Below are 18104 nucleotides of genomic sequence, written 5' to 3'. Positions count from 1 at the left end.
GTTTGAGCATTATGTGAAGTATTTTTCCATTTGTTCCTTAACCAAGGCCAAAGAGTAGATGATAAAGAGCACAATAACTAATGAGTGTCATGCTCCTATTTTGTGGCAAGGAAGGGGTTGATTCGATTTCCTTGGTCAAAATTGGAGCCAATATGATCATGGTACATATTAATGTGATGAATTGAACCAGGAGATTGTAATATTTTGGAAATCTAACGACAAACTAAGAAGTAATATGGAGAGAATTTCTATATCCATTTAACATTTAAAAATTGTGAATTTTTTTTGAATCTCAATAAGAATTACAATAGATTAGTTTTTTACTAATTACAACAATAAATTTATCAATTTATCAAATTGTAAGTTATTTTATTAAACCATTCATAAGTTATTTTATTAAACCATTCCAGAGGAAGGAAGAACCAACCTAGTAATGAATTTGAAGGGAAACTGCTTGACTTTCATCAAGCAGAAGACGCTGGCCTTCAAATGGAAAAGCTCATCCTAAATTTTAACAAACTATATTGGAATGTGGTATATTTAGGTTTTGGTGTTGTATTATTATTTAAAAGCATATCTAAAATTCTACAGATTTTATTTTGAATATTAAATTATGTTATAATTATAATTGAAAATTGATAATAACTTATTTAAAATTTTTCATTGTAAAAAAAAATTAATTGATAAAATATCTTTTAAAAAAAACTATATTTACAAATAAATTTGATTTTATTTTGTAAATTTATTTTATATTTTTAATTAATTGATTAAATATCTTAAAAAAAAACTATATTTACAAATAAAATTGATTTTATTTTGTATGTTTATTTTATATTTTTAATTAATTGATAAAATATCTTTTAAAGAAACTATATATACAAATAAAATTGATTTTATTTTGTAAATTTATTTTATAATATATATATGTTTTTTTTTTAATCTGATGTTGCATTATATAAAATTTTAGAGATTTTATATTGAATATTAAATTATATTATCATAATTACAAATTGATAATAACTCTAAATTGATTTAAAAGTTGTTATTATAAAAGAATTGATTAATAAAATATATATATATTTTTTAAAACTATATTTACAAATAAAAATTAATATGGTTCTGTAAATTTATTTTATAAAACAAAAAAAACTATTTTTAAAATTGGATACGGACAAGATCTATAGCTTCACATAAAGTTGATATCACAAGAGTTATTAATTTAATAGTTTTTCAAAATAAAAATAAAAAGCCATATATTATATAAAATACCATATAAATTATTTAATTAAACAAAAAATACTCAACACAATGAAATAATTAAATTATTAAAAATATAAATATTATATATATATATATATATATATATATATATATATATTTAAAAATCATAAATTTGATCTTAATTAATAATTTTTCTTCTATACTCAAAATAAATCTATATTAGTTATTTAACTATATCCTCAACATTCATCCCTATTAATATAATAAACACAAGAATTGAGAAAACCAAAAATTCAAAATAACATAAAAATAAACAATGCCAAAGATTGAGTGGCTGTAAGGTGGATATGAACATAGAAATCATAGCACATGAATTTGTCTACATGTTAAATTCATCATAAAATCAAAATGTTAACCGTAACAAAATTAAGTAAATTCAACTCTGTTAAATTAATGTAAACAGAGAAATTAAATATATGATAGGCTTACTATGTTTCTCATGAAATGTATATATATTTTCTCCTCATGATGTGAGAATGAAAATAAATTTGAACGCAAATTCTTAATAAATTCACACCTACTCCAACTTTGATTGTATATACATCACCACAGTCATGAAATAACCAAGTAGACATTTTGAATTTGAGATATAGAACCTCATCGAACATGTAGCATCATACACCCCCACATGGAAATGATATAGGCAACACAGGAGTACAGATTATACAACGGAACAAAATGGAGGGATATATTGTCTCAAGCAGCCAAAGCAAAACCAAAAACACTATATTTCACAGGGGTTTGGGAGGAAAGTAAGGACATTCACCAAACAAAACAGCAACAAAAAAAAATTAAAAATAAATGCCATTAATTGGACTTGGGTTCAATCTTTACTCCATCCACAAGGAGCCCAGTTTTCCAATGCAACCTTTCCACTTCTTTCATCTCAAATCTGATATGAGAAGAATCATAATCAATATCTTCTTCTGCTCTCACTCTGAATTCCCCTGCAATTACTTCCATCCATCCACCATCGTTTCCACGTTGTCTCCGCATTTTCACTGGAAGAAGCTGCTCCGATTCCATCTCTCCTACCTCGGACGTTTTAACCGAAAACCTAATTGGCTGCCCGTCCAATCCAGAGGAGCGAGCATTTAATTTGAGCACAAACAACACTCGGTACTCGGTGTCCGCAGACAAAAGTCTGCAGTCCATTGTTCCCCGTACCTTCAACCAGCAAACTCTCAATAGCTCCGCAAGCTCGTCAAATCTGAATCCACAATCCATAACAACATATCATGGAACGCAGACGAATTCTTCTAAATGTTTTTCCAGAATTAAACAAATACAAATAATAAGATCGATAACCTAAACAAAATCAACCAACCTGGTGTCATCTCGACAAACCCATCGCCAATAGCTGTGGTCATCACCCCAATCAATCGATAATGCTCTTGTAGATAGCATGTAGCCTATTTTCGCCGTGGATCGCTCCAGCCAAAATAGCTGTTGTTGTTCCAGCAGAATATCAATATTAATGGATGAAACGATAATAGAGACAATAATAAGGGATTGAGGTATACCTTTCTTCCCGAGTCAATGAGAATTGAATCGCAAAGGCGGAAATAGAGTTCTCTCTTCGAAGCAAATTGGAGCGGGGTGACAGCCCTAGGTAGGATCTCGTAGCATTGTGGAGGCAGGAATGTATTCCAGACAGCGTCGGAATAGGTCGCGGCTCTGAAAACTTTAGATATAGCTGCCAATCTGGAAACATCGCGTGGAGTAGTGAACGAGAGAATGGCAGACAGACATCTCTCCGGGAGAATGAAAAGGGATTGGTGTATACCATTCTTCTCCCGTCTAAGAGAATTGAATGGCAGAGACCAAAATAGAGTTTTCTTTTTGAAGCCAATTGAAGGGGATGGCAGCCGTAGATAGGATCTCTTAGCATTGTGGAGGAAGACATCTATTCCAGACAGTTTAGACACAGCTGGTAATCTGGAAACATCGCTTGGATTGGTGAAGTAGAGATCACGTATACTGCCAGCTGGCAATCTGGAAACATCGCTTGGATTAGTGAAGGAGAGATCACGTATACTGCTTTCCAATAGATCTACGCCACGCTCAGGTTCCCTATCATTTTGTCGTGGAACGGCACTTGAATTCCGCATCTGTCTTCTTCCCGTCCCAAAATTAAAAATACTGCGTCATGCACAATCAAATATTACAACCCAAAAAATTTCACGTACACTAACAACGCAATGGACGCTGACGATTTTCGAAACAGCCTAGCAATGGCAAGCCCTTTGAAACGAAAGGTTGATTGTAAAATAGAGGAGCCAGCCTATGCAATGGCATCTAAATCCGTTGAAGCACAACACAATCACACCCTCGGAGCTTCCAAAAACATCTAAGAAATGCCATATCTTTCAAAATAAACATCTAAGAAACGTCGTATCTTTCAAAATACAGGGCTTCTCTTACAAATACAGAAATACCAGCCAGCATAACGCCGTGTAACGCCATATAATGTAAACTTTGTTGGAGAATCTAATATCATCGACCATTCACTTGAAACGCCATATCATTATAATATAAATTTTGTTGGGAATTTAATTTCAACTACCATTCAGTTGAAACACCATATAATGTAAATATAAATTTTGTTGGAGAACCTAATTCTAACTATCTGCTAGATGTCAAAATTGTCTGTAGGTCAGTTTCACTTAGTCCATAGTAATTATGTCTCCCTACAATTATTTACGGTTGATATCTCCAATATAATTTTATTTAACTGTTTTAGAATATTGAAAAAAAATATTTTGTTCTACCTTAATTTTCATTTATTGTCATGGTATCAGAGTTTAATTTGCATAAAACTCCCTAAAACAGCAGAGAGAAATAGCGAATATGCATAAGACTCTTTCAGATAGCAGCAGAAGTTTGAAGAACCCTCCGGCAAAGAAGCAGCAGAGAGAAAGGCAATTCTGAAGAGTCAAAAGTTTTGTTTTCGAAGCTCAAGGAGTCAACTTACGGTTTTCCAGAGGCACGAAGCATCATAAATCAAAGCATTAAAAAACAACGAAGCAGGAAGAATTCCGTTCAAATCGACCGACGCAGCCGAGTACAAAGTCGGTTTTTTTCTGGTTCATCGCACTTCTGCAAAGAGACAATGTGCAGGAAATTTTCTGGATGAGTCAGGGGACTGTGTCGACAATTCCGATGACGGGGTTTCCACAGTCAGCGGTAGGGAAACTCCATTTGGAGCACGAAGTATCACAATCAAAGTCAAGAAGGTAAATCACGGCCACCAAAAACTCAACGTATCATCCACTTGTAAATCGAAGAGCCTTGTTAGTATATTATGTCTTCAAATATTTGTTTTCATAAATCGAAAATGCCAAAAGTTTATGGAAGAACCTTTTAAAAGGAAACCTTTTTAATGCGTTTCATTTATTCAAGGAGGAAGCATGGTTTTAAAAGGGTTCATGTCTGTGATTTTAACGGTGTCTTTGAAATTTCAAAGAGCATTTTTTAAAAAGGCATGAATTAAATTTCAAAAGTTTCTGTTGTGTATGTTACGTGAAGGTTGATGCTCCACTGGCACTAGATTTTTTTTCAAAAATCAAAAGTTCATTTCAAACATAAGGTTGGGCCCTTTGAAAGAGAAAAAGGAACACGATTATTCTTATTAAAAAAGTTCATACATATTTAATGTATGATATTTTTAAGGCATTGGATCTCATTTGTGGTGTTCAATTCGAATGTGAAGTAAACTTGTGGTCTTCAATTTGAATGTGAAGCAAAGATTTGGTAGAAATGGGAAAAAGTAAGAGGCTTAGAAAGTCAAGTAGCAATTAGATATGTGTGCAGTTTTTCTGGAACGTTTGGAAATTAAAAGGCAAAAGGACGCTTTTGCATTGAAATGCATAAAAAACTCTATGGATGACAACATTTTTCCCATGATTTCAAATGCCAAGAGAACCAAGGAAGCTTGGGATACCCTTGAGAGGAGTTTTGATGTAAGGGGGAGCATTGAAGTTGAAGATGAAGGTGGATCCACAAGAAGATCAAAAGTTTGTTGAATCCCATTGTAGATGCTCGTGAACCCCACTGTGCACAACCACAAGTGGATGACAATTTGGTGAATCCAGCAATAGACGTCCACAAGTGGATGACAATTTGGTGAATCCAGCAATAGACGTTGTTGATGACAGTGACGCTGTCGTTGGAGCAATTAGTGTTATGGTTAATCCAACAATTCAATTTTCTCATGTTAAATTTGATAAAGATTTGTTGCTTAATGATAAATGGCCGCAGATGATGCAACAAAAACATCATATAGACATATGTTATTTAGTGAAAATATCTCACTTGAGTTAGTGGAAGACAACCTGTCTTCAGCAGCACGGGTTAGTACAGAAGTGGGACAGACAGAGATAGAGACAGAGAAAGAGTCAATGATAGAGACAGAGAAAGAGTCAATGATAGAGACAAAGGCAAAGAAGGAAGCCCACAAAAAGAAAACAAAGACAGAGGAAGAGGCAGATAAGGAAGCACAATAGCAGAAATCTCTCATTGCAGAGTAGAAGTAATAGAACCAATGTGGTTCTGCAAATATTTTTAATTCTAACATTGATTTCCAGTGTGCAAGTACACAAAACGATTATGAAGAAAATTTAAATTTCCTTGAAACATGGCGTGCAACACCATGTCTAGATGAGGTATTCCTAGATGTTGCAACAATGAACCTTGAAGACAATGTGCATGATGAACACATCAATGAAATTTTTAGGTATTGGAGTTTTGAAGTGATAAAATTTTATTCTCATCTTATGTTTCAACAAATTGATGATGAAAAATGCACTACAAAAGATAATATGTGGCAACAGCTCACATACAAAAGATTTTTTGAAGAAGTCCACGACATGCTTAGACAACCAAGAACAATAGAAGACCTGAACCAACAAATGAAGAAACTAAGATTTGAAGGATACAACAAGAAAAAAAAGATGAAACCATTTAGAGGCTAAAGGATGTGGAAGAAGAGAAAAAGAAAAGTAAATGTAGTTGAAATCAAATTTTTAAATAGTAATCCTAACTGAGACATAAACCAACATACATCTTAATAAAATATTTATATGGTTGTAATTAAGGGGGAGTGTTGGATAATCTAATTCCAACCACCTGTTAGGTGTCAAAACCGTCCTTCCAAATTTCTTAGTTCAGTTTCTCTTAGTCCAATTTTAGTTCAGTCTCACTGTAATCATTTATTGTTGATGTCTCCAATGGAATATTATCTAACTATTTCAGAATATTGGAAGAGAAATCCTCTGCTCCAATTCAATTTTCATTCCTTGTAATGGAATATTATCTAACTATTTCATAATATTGAGAAGAGCAATCCTCTGCTCCAATTCAGTTCAGTTTTCATTCCTGGTCAAACTTATCCCTCGTAAAATATAAGCCAGCATGGATGCCCCATTCTAAAGTCATTTGAGAGCTCACAGTAAAATTATTGCATGAAACTTAAACTGTCCACAAACGTACGTAGTTTTCATATAGTTGCATGGAGAGATTTTAAAGTTACGAAAGAGTTTGATGTGCATGTAAAAACTAAAAAAAATCTGCGGTTACTAAATCATATATTGCATGAAACTTAAACTGTCCACAAACGTACGTAGTTTTCATATAGTTGCATGGAGAGATTTTAAAGTTACGAAAGAGTTTGATGTGCATGCAAAAACTAAAAAAAATCTGCGGTTACTAAATCATATTAAGAATTTTTTTAGATGATCTGTATATAGTGCCATGTAAACAGTTTAAAGTTACGAGAGAGTTTGATGTGCATGAAAAAACTAAAATTACCTTATGTGATTATTATGATGATTTTTTTAAAGATATTTCCATAAGATATTGCGTCTATTTATATTTCTGTTCTCAAATAGTTTGATTCAATTCAAATTTCATGAATCATAATGCTTGTGGGAAAGGTTTGTATGTATGTAACCGTTGTAGTGGTTTATGTTCTTACTCCTCTCTCCTTCATAGTTATATTAGAGTCGGAAAAGCCTAGCATATAAGAGTTGGGTAAAAAGGTCAAAGTTGAAAGAAAGTTGAAAGAAAGTTGAGCAAGAAGGTGCTAAAAGAGAGATGGGTTGCAGAGTCGTTGCATGCTTAAGGGTTTTTTCCACTTCCATTACCTATTTGTTAGTCACCCACTGACTTTTGAGAATAGTTATCTTTCAGTTATTGGGAGAGCCAACGTCATCGTATGCTATAAGTCACTGCAAAATTATGGGCATGAGCTTCTTCCACCATGTGAGATGCCATTCCAAGGAGCATGTGAGATGCCATTCCTAGGAGCATGTCTCTTAAGGTTGCATTCCCATTAATATAGTTGTCTACAAATCCTAATTCATGAGTAGTATTGATTTCCAAGTTCATAGAATCTCTAAAAGACTCATATTGATAAATTGGAAAAATATCATGTTGATAGGTTGGAAAAAGAATTTTAAGATATGTTCGTGAACAAAAAAAATATGATCTATTATAACTCTAATATTAATAGTCATTTTTTTCTTTTAAGATATGTTATTGGAACAACAAAATGCGATCTATTATAAATCTAATACTAATTGTCATTTTTTGGTTGGATATATCCATAAAAAATTTATAAGTAGCATGGATGATAAAAATAATATAAGTGATAAAAGGATATGAAGATAAGGTATATAGGTTGAAGAAACTCTATATATTTAAGTAAGCTCTTAGAACTTGATATTACAAAATTGATTCATTGTGTGTACATTCGATATAAAGATGAATGACCAATGTCAAATTCTAATATTTTTTTATATGTTAATGACATGTTACTCAGATGGAATCTATCAATAAATAATTTTAAATCAATTTGAAGTGAGAATTTGAGATGACTTATTTAAGTCCAATGAGTTTTTTTGGTGGTATAGAGCCATTCAATCAAATTTGGGGATTTTTATGTTTCAAGCAATGTATTCCATGAATGTGCTCAAAATATTTTGGATGATGAATTGCAAACAAACACCAACTCCAATTGCAACATAAACAAAACTTACAAAGAAAATATAAGATTCTATATAGATCCAACTCTTTTCAAGAGATTGGTTGTTAGTCCTATGTATATCACTGGCACTATACTAGACATTATGTATGGTGAGTCATCTACTCCTACTGTTCAATCAAATAATATGATCCTATAATTGATTCCTTAAGCTCTAGAATGATTATAACTTTGAGAGAAATCTCTGAAGATGATCCTATAATTGATTCCTTAAGGTCTAGAATGATTATAACTTTGAGAGAAATCAATGAAGATAATCCTATAATTGATTCCTTAAGGTCTAGAATGATTATAACTTTGAGAGAAATCTATGAAGACTTGAATGTGAATTCAATATTTGTATTGTTACTTGTCAACTAATATGTTTTGAGGATGCAATAAAATAATAAAAATAGATAAAAGCAATGGATGAATAGATGGATTCCACGAACCAAAATGATAGATGAGATCAATTAAGATTGTTGTTGTTGAGGATTTCTGGAGAACTGTGTGTTGTTTTCATGGATTTTCCCAAAGTTTTGGGTGAACCCTTCGCCCTTCTTCAGGGGCTTGAAGCTAACTGAGATGTGAAGAGTCTTGGACACACACACACACATATGGGATGGTGTTAAAATATAATCAAGTTAAAAATATAATTGTTACGAATGATTAATCTGGTGATTAAAATTGACTTTAATGGAAGAAAGGGAGTAATAAGTTATTAAACAATTTTGAATAAGTTGACTGGAAATGAATAAATTATTAGAAAAGAGAATTAAATTATTTATTAAATTATTAAATTATTAAAAGATAGAATTGAAAATTTTATTTTGAAGTATTTTAGAAAAAGGAAATTAATTGGTCAAATTAATCATAATGATCAAACATATATATATATATATATATATATATATATAATTTAATCAATTAAGCTTACAAGAAGGTAAAGATTCCGTGGTGTAAAATGGGTTTACCAAACTATGCTTAATTAAAAAAAAATACAGGAATACAAGGCTAGGTTGTTAGCAAAAAGCTTTCCACAATGGCCTATAATGGATTATGGTGAGACCTTTGCATTCGCTGCATGTTAGAAATAGTTAGAGATTTTTTAGCATACTAACTCAAAAAATATGGAAAGTTTATGAGATGGATGTAAAGTCAACATTATTCTTGAAATTGCAGCAATAATGAGGTCCAAAGAAGATTGAGATATTCTAGAGATGGCATAGAGTGAAATTGGGTTTGTAGCATAGATCCTTCAAATTTTCTAAATGGACAATATCCCCAAGATGCACAAATCGTTCTAGATCCACAGAATATGATGAACAACATGCAAGAATGACTGGACATGAAGCCAACCTAGGTGAAGCTATAACAACCCTCATTTTGTTATGGTATTAACATTTCTTTCATCCTGCATTATTTCCATTGCAAACTTACTCAACCAAAGGGAAAGGAGAGAGTCACATGACTGTTAAGCAGAGGGTACTCAATAGATCAGTACCACTCAGTAGAGTTACTTTAGTAACTCGAACGATATTGAGAGACTTGATATTCTATCAATCACGATGTCTAGCTTAAGCATTGAATCAATGGTTAGATTATAGATGGAAAGTTATTGTCCACCTCTGTAGGTATGATGTCCCATGTGAAGCTTCACTCACTTAAAGATACCATGCATGAACCCCTTCTAGTTTGATAGCTAGTCAAAGAACCAAATACAAAAGCATAGGAGAGATGCAACCTTGATCAACATGGCTATGTTAGTGGGGAAAGAGTAACAAGATTTTTTTCTTATCAAGGGCCATTTGTTGGGAGAAATGAATACATGCTCTTACGATATTTTTGTCAACTCTTGTAGAGGTTGTACCATTAATTGGTTCCATTTATGCATAGATAACCCACCCTAAACTAGTAGGGAAGGTTTTAAGGGCTTGATCAACCTATATGAGAAGAGTGAATTTACAATGACATTAGGCATCATGCACCTACATAAGAAGAAAGTGGAAATGGACACAGGGGCTTCACTCAATGAACTTGTAACACTGACATACTAAACAATACCCTTAATTTGACTACATATTGGAAAATACCTCTAAAAATCACTTTATTTAACCCCCTACCAATATGAACCCAATACACCTTCCCAATTTAAAAAGCCCCTACTTTCACTAGATATTGTAGGTATCCATTTTTTCATTAAAAAAAATTATACCCCTTTATATATATATATATATATATATATATATATGAACAATGGTAAGCATATTCTGCACCTAGAAAGAATAACCTAAATACTAGGTAGCTGAAAACTTGAAATTTTCAATAAAAAGGAGACAAATATAAGTTGGTTGATTTACAAATACATACTGTGGAAAATTTGAATGGAAAATACATAGATTTGAACTCTCAATTGCATCTATCTTCTATTGAATACTGAAAAAGATACACTACAATAGTTCAAAACAAAACCTCGATAACCAACACAATGGTGCACCTTTCATCTCGCTTATAGAATAGGAAGAGGAGAGAAAGTAAAATGAATATGGACATGTCAAATCCTATTTGGTTTTACTTTGTCAAATCATAGCCCTAATCTAATCACCTAGTGCACCATAGTTTCATGGTAAGAGTTCCAAGTAAGTGTGTCTCCATCAAAATATGAATTGAAGCATGCAAGCATGCATCCCTTCCTTGATATTTGCGTCCTATACCTAAGATGGAAATTTCTCATGCATAAGTATTCTAATTGACTAAGGATTTTCATCCTCTTAGTAAGAATAGATCATGAATGCTAAAAATAACAGAAGAAAACTCTAATAATAGAAAAACTCTATCCAAAACGAAAATTTCTAAATTTGAAACAACATCTAAACTGGAACTAATTGAAGGTCTCACATGTGTGCCTTTAGCATGCATGCACCCTCTTCCAAACAATAGTCTATTTCACTATCTCTTATGGCATGCATGTTCCCTCTACCAAGCAATAGTTGGTATCATTGTATCCTTCACTTTCATTCAACATGTTAATCACTAATGTAAGGAAAGAGTGAAGGTGCCATATCTGTTGTCTTCTCTACTGCTCCATCATTGGGAGGATCGCTAGTTGAGAAATAGGTAAAAAAATATTAACACACACATTAGACATAGATCATATAGGTATTAGTAATGTGATGCATGTCTATTCTAGACAAAGGATGCTTGGGAACAAGAGTGGAAGTGGGAAGCGGGAGTAGAAATGGGAAGTAGGAGTGGAAGCAAGAGTGAGAAATGACATTTTCAAAATCTCCCAAGTTGGGAGCGATTTAGGGAGTGAATTTTATATAATATATATTTTTATATATATTGATGCATATATGTCAACAAAAACATGTAGAATGATGAATTTGTGATAAAAAACATTAAAACATGGATTTAACCATATAACATCGTTCATCTAATAGTTATAATCTTCGTCAATCATAGGTCCACAAATTACAAGTTCTCATTTATATAGCATGTAAGGGTGCACATAACCAAAATAACATTGACTGCAATCCATCTCTGAATTGAAAATACATCAACAGGTAGGCTTTGGATGACATCTAACATCCAAAAAAATCATGCTACAACAATTACCTACATATCATCAAAGTCATTTCCTACGGTGGGAGTATAAATATTAATGTTTCATTAAGAAAAATATGAAAAGGTTTGGGTTTGACTCTCAACTAGCCTAACTATCAATGTACATGGGTAGGCGTTTTCGTTTTTGAGATGCCTTTGTTCTTGGCTATCGTATCCGTTAGAGGTAGAGTACCACTCAAGCTAGTCATGATAGCTACTGAATGGTTTCATAAATAAATAGAAGATATCTTCATATAACTGCATCTAGATCATTTACCTTCTTTTATTATTTATAATTGCATCAGTATCCATACCCTTATATATCAAATATCAAATCCTACCGTCTGATCCATAGAGTTAGGTTTGTCATTAATATCACCCTATAACCATTAAAATAATATAGAAAAAATGTAGCATGTCAAGTCAATATTTTGTTTGAGTGACAAGTACATTTTTAGTAGGGTCATGATAAAGGAGTTTAACAACCAATGTCACTAACATCAAGGTACATATAGGGCTTGGTTCTCTTGATTAAATAAAATTTCCATACCCTAATACATGACAAAATCAAATGGAAACATTGTGATCCCCCCAATCCTAAAATCCTAAAAAAAAATAAGTCTTTTGGATTTTGAGTGAGACCTAAAATTCTACTTTTTCAATATGAAATCTAATGAGGTTGGAACCACTCTCAAACATCGTGAGTCATTTCATGGTAATGTTAAAAATTTAATTAAAAAGATGAAAATTAAAGATAAAGAGAATGTCACTTTTACTATAAGAATTTAACATTACCATGAATTGCATGTCAATACTAGGGCCATAGATTTGACTATTAGGCTACTATGGGCCTAATATTACCATAATTTTCCTTTCTCCCTCCCACTCTTGATACTCTCACAATACTCCTGAACCTCTATTTCTCTAGGCCACTTATTTTTTGCCTCCGCATGGCCAATGTATTTTATTAAAAATACCTTATAATCCACATATTGCTATACAACATATAAAAACGCTTTATCCCCTATTATATGCTTAATATATTATTTCATTTTTTCCTCATTTTTTATGCCCCAACATGAACTCACGTGATATTGTATTGTTTTGTTAGTGAAGTCCGTGTGGAAATGGACAACAAGTGATACGTCTTGTAAATCAAAACAACTATGGAAATGACAAACTGTACCACTAGTTGCAATAGATTATACTAGGTTGACATGCCTAAATCTTTAGACACATTGCATCACATTATAAAATTTGTTTTTGTTGCATATTACCTTAATCCATGTAACAAAGTCTTAACCTAAGTTTCACTATTATATTGATTTACTATGTTATTTTATGTAGGTTGTTTCTAAGTGAGGGAATGATCTTGGATCTTTAAAAAAGAAATATTATAAATTTCCAATCAAAATTCTCAAATCAAGACAATTGACAATAACATTAAACAACCTATGCATAAATAAACATTAATCTTGTATTCCCTGCTAGTAGTATAATTAATGTCACAACCTCGGATAAATCCTACTACACTACTTATTAAAGAAACTTTAGCGACGCTGCTTTAGTTAATTGCGTGGCCTCTATTTTTTCTAGGGTCACTAAAATTGTATTTTTTTTGGTGAACTTGCAGCTATATCAAAGATACAATTTCGAACATTAAAATTCTACGAAATGAAATATACCATACTTGTATACAAATATATTCTATTACTAAATCGGACTAGAAAGGCAGTGAAAGTGATCAAGTTATGCTTCTCCCCATGTCCATTATGCTCCACATTGTAATTGTCTGTCATCCAACGTTAAGTCTTGTGCTATCATGAACTTCTCTTCCTGGGCAGTAGCATTATTTAATGTTGCTCTCTATCAGCTTCAGATGAGTCCCTAGATTTTTGTAGTAATGGCTTCAAGTCGTATTGGATCTGAGGTCAATTGTCTTAAATTTTTGTCTTGCATAACAATGGATCATTTCATTACATCAAATGGAAAAAATCCCACTAGAATGTTCAAACCCCTATATTGAGGCTGAGAGAGGGATGATTCGATTTCCTTAGTCAAGGCCAAAGAGTAGATGACAGAGCGCAACAACCGATGTGTGTCACGCTCCTATTCTGCGGTAGGGAAGGGGTTGATTCGATTTCCTTGGTCAAAATTGGAGCGTATATGATCATGGAACATATTCAATGTGATAAATTGAACAAGGAGATTGTAATATTTTGGAAAACTAATGACAAAATAAGAAATAATAGAGGGAAAATTTTCCATATCTATTTAACAATTTTCAATTGTGGGAAAATTTTATGACAAACTAAGAAGTAATATAGGGAGAATTTTCCATATCTAATTAACAATTTTCAATTATAAAAGAATTTTGACTCTCACTAAGGATGGCAATAGATTAGTTTTTTAAAACTAAATACAACAATAAATTTATTAAATTATAATTATTTTATTAAACCATTCAAGGAGAAAGAAGAAACCTAGTATTGAATTTGAAGGGAAAGTGCTTTCATCAAAGAGGAGAAGCTAGCCTACAAATGGAAAAGCTCATCCTAAATTTTTAACATACTATATCAGAATATGGTTTTTTTGGGTTTTGATGTTGCATTATTATTTAAGAGCATATGTAAAATTCGACAGATTTCATTTTGAATATTAAAATATGTTATCATTCTAATTTGAAATTGATAATAACTCTAAATTAATTTAAAAACTTGATTGATAATATATATATATATAAACATTTTTTAAAATTTATTATGGACAAGATCTATAACGTCACATAAAGTTGATAGCACAACCGTTACTAAATTTAATAATTTTTGTTAATTTCTCCCAATGTTAAAAAAAAAACAAATATATAAATATATATAACAAAACACAATATAAATTAATTAATTTAACAAAAAAATACTTAACTAAATAAAATAATTAAATTATCAAAAATACAAATATATTTATATATATTTTAAAAAATCATAAAGTTAATATTATCAATAAATTTTAATCTATATTAATAATTTAACTATATCCTCAGCATTCATGCCTATTAATATAAAAAAACACAAAAATTTAAGAAACAAAAAATTCAAAACAGTGTAAAACTAAACCATGCCAAAGATTGAGTGGCTGTAACGTGGATATGGACATAGAAATCAGAGCACAACAATTTGTCTACATGTTAAATTCATCGTAAAATCAAAATGTTAACCCTAATAAGTAAATTCAATTTTTTTTTAAATTAAATTAAATATATGACAAGATTAGTATGCTTCAAATGAAATAGATTTGAATATAAATTATTAATAAATTTTATTTTTTCCTGAGAATGAAAATACATTTGAATATAAAATTAATAAATTTATAAGTGATGTGTAGATATTTTTAAGACATTTTGATCTTTTGGAGTTTCATTAGATTGGTTATATAAAATTATTTAATATCTATATATATATATTATTCCGTTTTTCTATTTCACTCAGAAACATAAACATCTCTTTGCATATCTATCTCTCCCTCCTATGTGGTGTCTATCTCTCCCTCCTATCTACACCCCCACCCCCCCCGACACAGTAGTGAAATAACCGAGCAGACATTTTGAATTCCCTCCTATGCACCCACCACAGTAGTGAAATAACCAAAGCAGACATTTTGAATTTGAGATAGAAGACCTCATCAAACATGTAGCATCATACACCCCCGCATGGAAATGATATAGGCAACACAAGACAGATTATATGACGGAACAAAATGGAGGTACATATTGTCTCAAGCAGCCACAGCAAAACCAAAAACACTATATTCCACAGGGTTTTGGGAGGAAACTAACCGAATTCACCCAACACAGCAGCAACAAAAAATAAAAGTAAATGCCATTACCTCGACTTGGGTTCAACCTTCACTCCTTCCACAAGGAGCCCGGTTTTCAAATTTAACCTTTCCACTTCTTTCATCTCGAATCTGATATGAAAAGAATCATAATCAAGATCTTCTTCTGCTCTCACTCTGAATTCCCCTGCAATTACTTCCATCCATCTACCATCGTTTCGACTCCGTGCAAGAAACTGCTCCGATCTCATCTCTTCTACCTCTGACGTTTTAACTGAAAACCTAATTGGCTGCCCATCCAATCCAGAGGAGTGAGCATTTAATTTGAGCACAAACACCACTCGGTACTCGGTATCCGCAGACAAAAGTCTGCAGTCCATTGTTCCCCATACCCTCAACCAGCAAACACTCAATAACTCCGCAAGCTCGTCGAATCTGAATCCACAATCCATAACAACTTATCATCTATTTAAGGGTTTCGTCAATTGAACGCAGACGAGTTCTTCTAAATGTTTTTCCAGAATTAAACAAGTTTAAATTAAATAATAACAAGATCGATAACCTAAACAAAATCAACAAACCTGGAGTCATCTCGACAAACCCATCGCCAAAAACGGTGGTCATCACCCCAATCAATCGATAATGCTCTTGCAGATAGCATGTAGCCTATTTTCGCCGTGGATCGCTCCAGCCAAAATAGCTGTTGTTGTTCCAGCAGAATATCAATATTAATGGATGAAACGATTATAGAGACAATAATAAGGGATTGAGGTATACCTTTCTTCCCCCGTCAATGAGAATTGAATCGCAAAGGAGGAAATAGAGTTCTCTCTTCGAAGCAAATTGGAGCGGGGTGACAGCCCTAGGTAGGATCTCGTAGCATTGTGGAGGCAGGAATGTATTCCAAACAGCGTCGGAATAGGCCGCTGTTTTGAAAACTTTCGATACAGTTGCCAATCTGGAACATCGCGTGGAGTAATGAACGAGAGAATGGCAGACATACATCTCTCCGGGAGACATAAGGCATACCTTTCTTCTCCCGTCTAATAGAATTGAATGGCAGAGGCCAAAATAGAGTTTTCTTTTTGAAGCCTATTGAAGGGGATGACAGCCATAGGTAGGATCTCTTAGCATTGTGGAGGAAGACATCTATTCCAGACAGTTTAGATACAGCTGGCAATCTGGAAACATCGCTTGGATTAGTGAAGGAGAGATCGCGTATACTGCTTTCCAATAGATCTATGCCACGCTCAGGTTCCCTATCATTTTGTCGTGGAACCGCACTTGAATTCCCCCTCTGTCTTCTTCCTGTCCCAAAATTAAAAAGGGAAAATCGTGGAACCGCACTTGAATTCCCCCTCTGTCTTCTTCCTGTACCAAAATTAGAAAGGGAAAATCGTAAAAAATACTGCGTCATGCACAAAAAAAATTCACATACACTAACAACCCAATGAGAAGCTGGCGATTTTCGAAACAGCCTAGCAATGGCAAGCCCTTTGAAACGATAGGCTTATTGTAAAATAGAGAGGAGCGAGCCTATGCAATGGCATCTAAATCACAATCACACCCTGGGAGCTTCCAAAAACATCTAAGAAATGTCATATCTTTAAAAATACATGGCTTCTCTTACAAATACAGAAATACCAGCCAGCATAACGCCGTGTAACTCAGTTGAAACACCATATAATGTAATAATACACCATATAACTCAGTTGAAACACCATATAAAGTAATAATACACCATAAATTTTATTGGGAATTTAATTTCAACAACTACTCAGTCGAAACACCATATTTTGTATATTTTGTAAATTTTGTTGGAGAATCTAATTCTAACCACTTGCTAAGTGTCAAAAAGGTCTTGTCCTAAGTCAGTTTCATTTAGTCCAGTGTTAGTCCAGTTTCACTAGAGTCATTTATGGTTGATGTCTTTAATGTAATTTTATTTAACTGTTTTAAAATATTTGAAAGAGCAATACTCTGCTCCACTTTACTTTTCTTTCATTGTCATGAGCTTAGTTTGCATAAGACTCCATGAGAGAGCAGCAGAGAGAAATGCAATTATTTATTGTTGATGTCTCCAATGTAATTTTATTTAACTGTTTTAGAATATTGAAAAGAGCAGTATTTTGCTCCACTTCAGTTTTCATTCATTTTCATGGTATCACAGCTTAGTTGGCATAAGACTCCTCAAGGAAGCAGCAACCTAAGAGCAGCAAAGAGAAATGCAGTCATTTATAGTTGATGTCTCCAATATAATTTTATTTAACTGTTTTAGAATATTAAAAAGAGCAATACTCTGCTCCACTTTAGTTTTCATTCATTGTCATGGTATCAGAGCTTAGTTGGCATAAGACTCCCCGAA

General features: G+C 32.7%; 1 protein-coding gene across 1 annotated transcript; it reads right to left on the bottom strand.

Annotated features, from left to right (window-relative positions):
- Positions 1–15786: 15786 nt before the first annotated feature.
- Positions 15787–16744, bottom strand: LOC149215889 (F-box protein PP2-B15-like). The gene is made up of 2 exons (XM_089389758.1): positions 16494–16744; positions 15787–16174 (listed from the first exon to the last, which is right to left on the bottom strand). The coding sequence occupies exons 1-2, from the start codon at positions 16742–16744 to the stop codon at positions 15787–15789; spliced, it is 639 nt and encodes a 212-aa protein (XP_089245884.1).
- Between the last annotated feature and the right edge of the window lie 1360 nt (positions 16745–18104).

The sequence above is a fragment of the Pinus tabuliformis genome, chromosome 1_1, assembly GCF_031772625.1.
Source record: "Pinus tabuliformis cultivar Carrire ecotype Pingquan chromosome 1_1, CPIR1, whole genome shotgun sequence".
Classification (NCBI taxonomy): domain Eukaryota; kingdom Viridiplantae; phylum Streptophyta; class Pinopsida; order Pinales; family Pinaceae; genus Pinus; species Pinus tabuliformis.
This window is presented reverse-complemented; position numbering and strand designations above follow the sequence as displayed.

What these genes read in the sequence shown, in the direction of transcription:
- LOC149215889 (XM_089389758.1), bottom strand. Translation starts at nt 16,744, where the DNA reads ATGTATGTCTGCCATTCTCTCGTTCATTACTCCACGCGATGTTCCAGA. An exon ending in TACCTCAATCCCTTATTATT is followed by an intron (nt 16,175 to 16,493) that starts GTCTCTATAATC and finishes TTGTGGATTCAG; the next exon opens with ATTCGACGAGCTTGCGGAGT.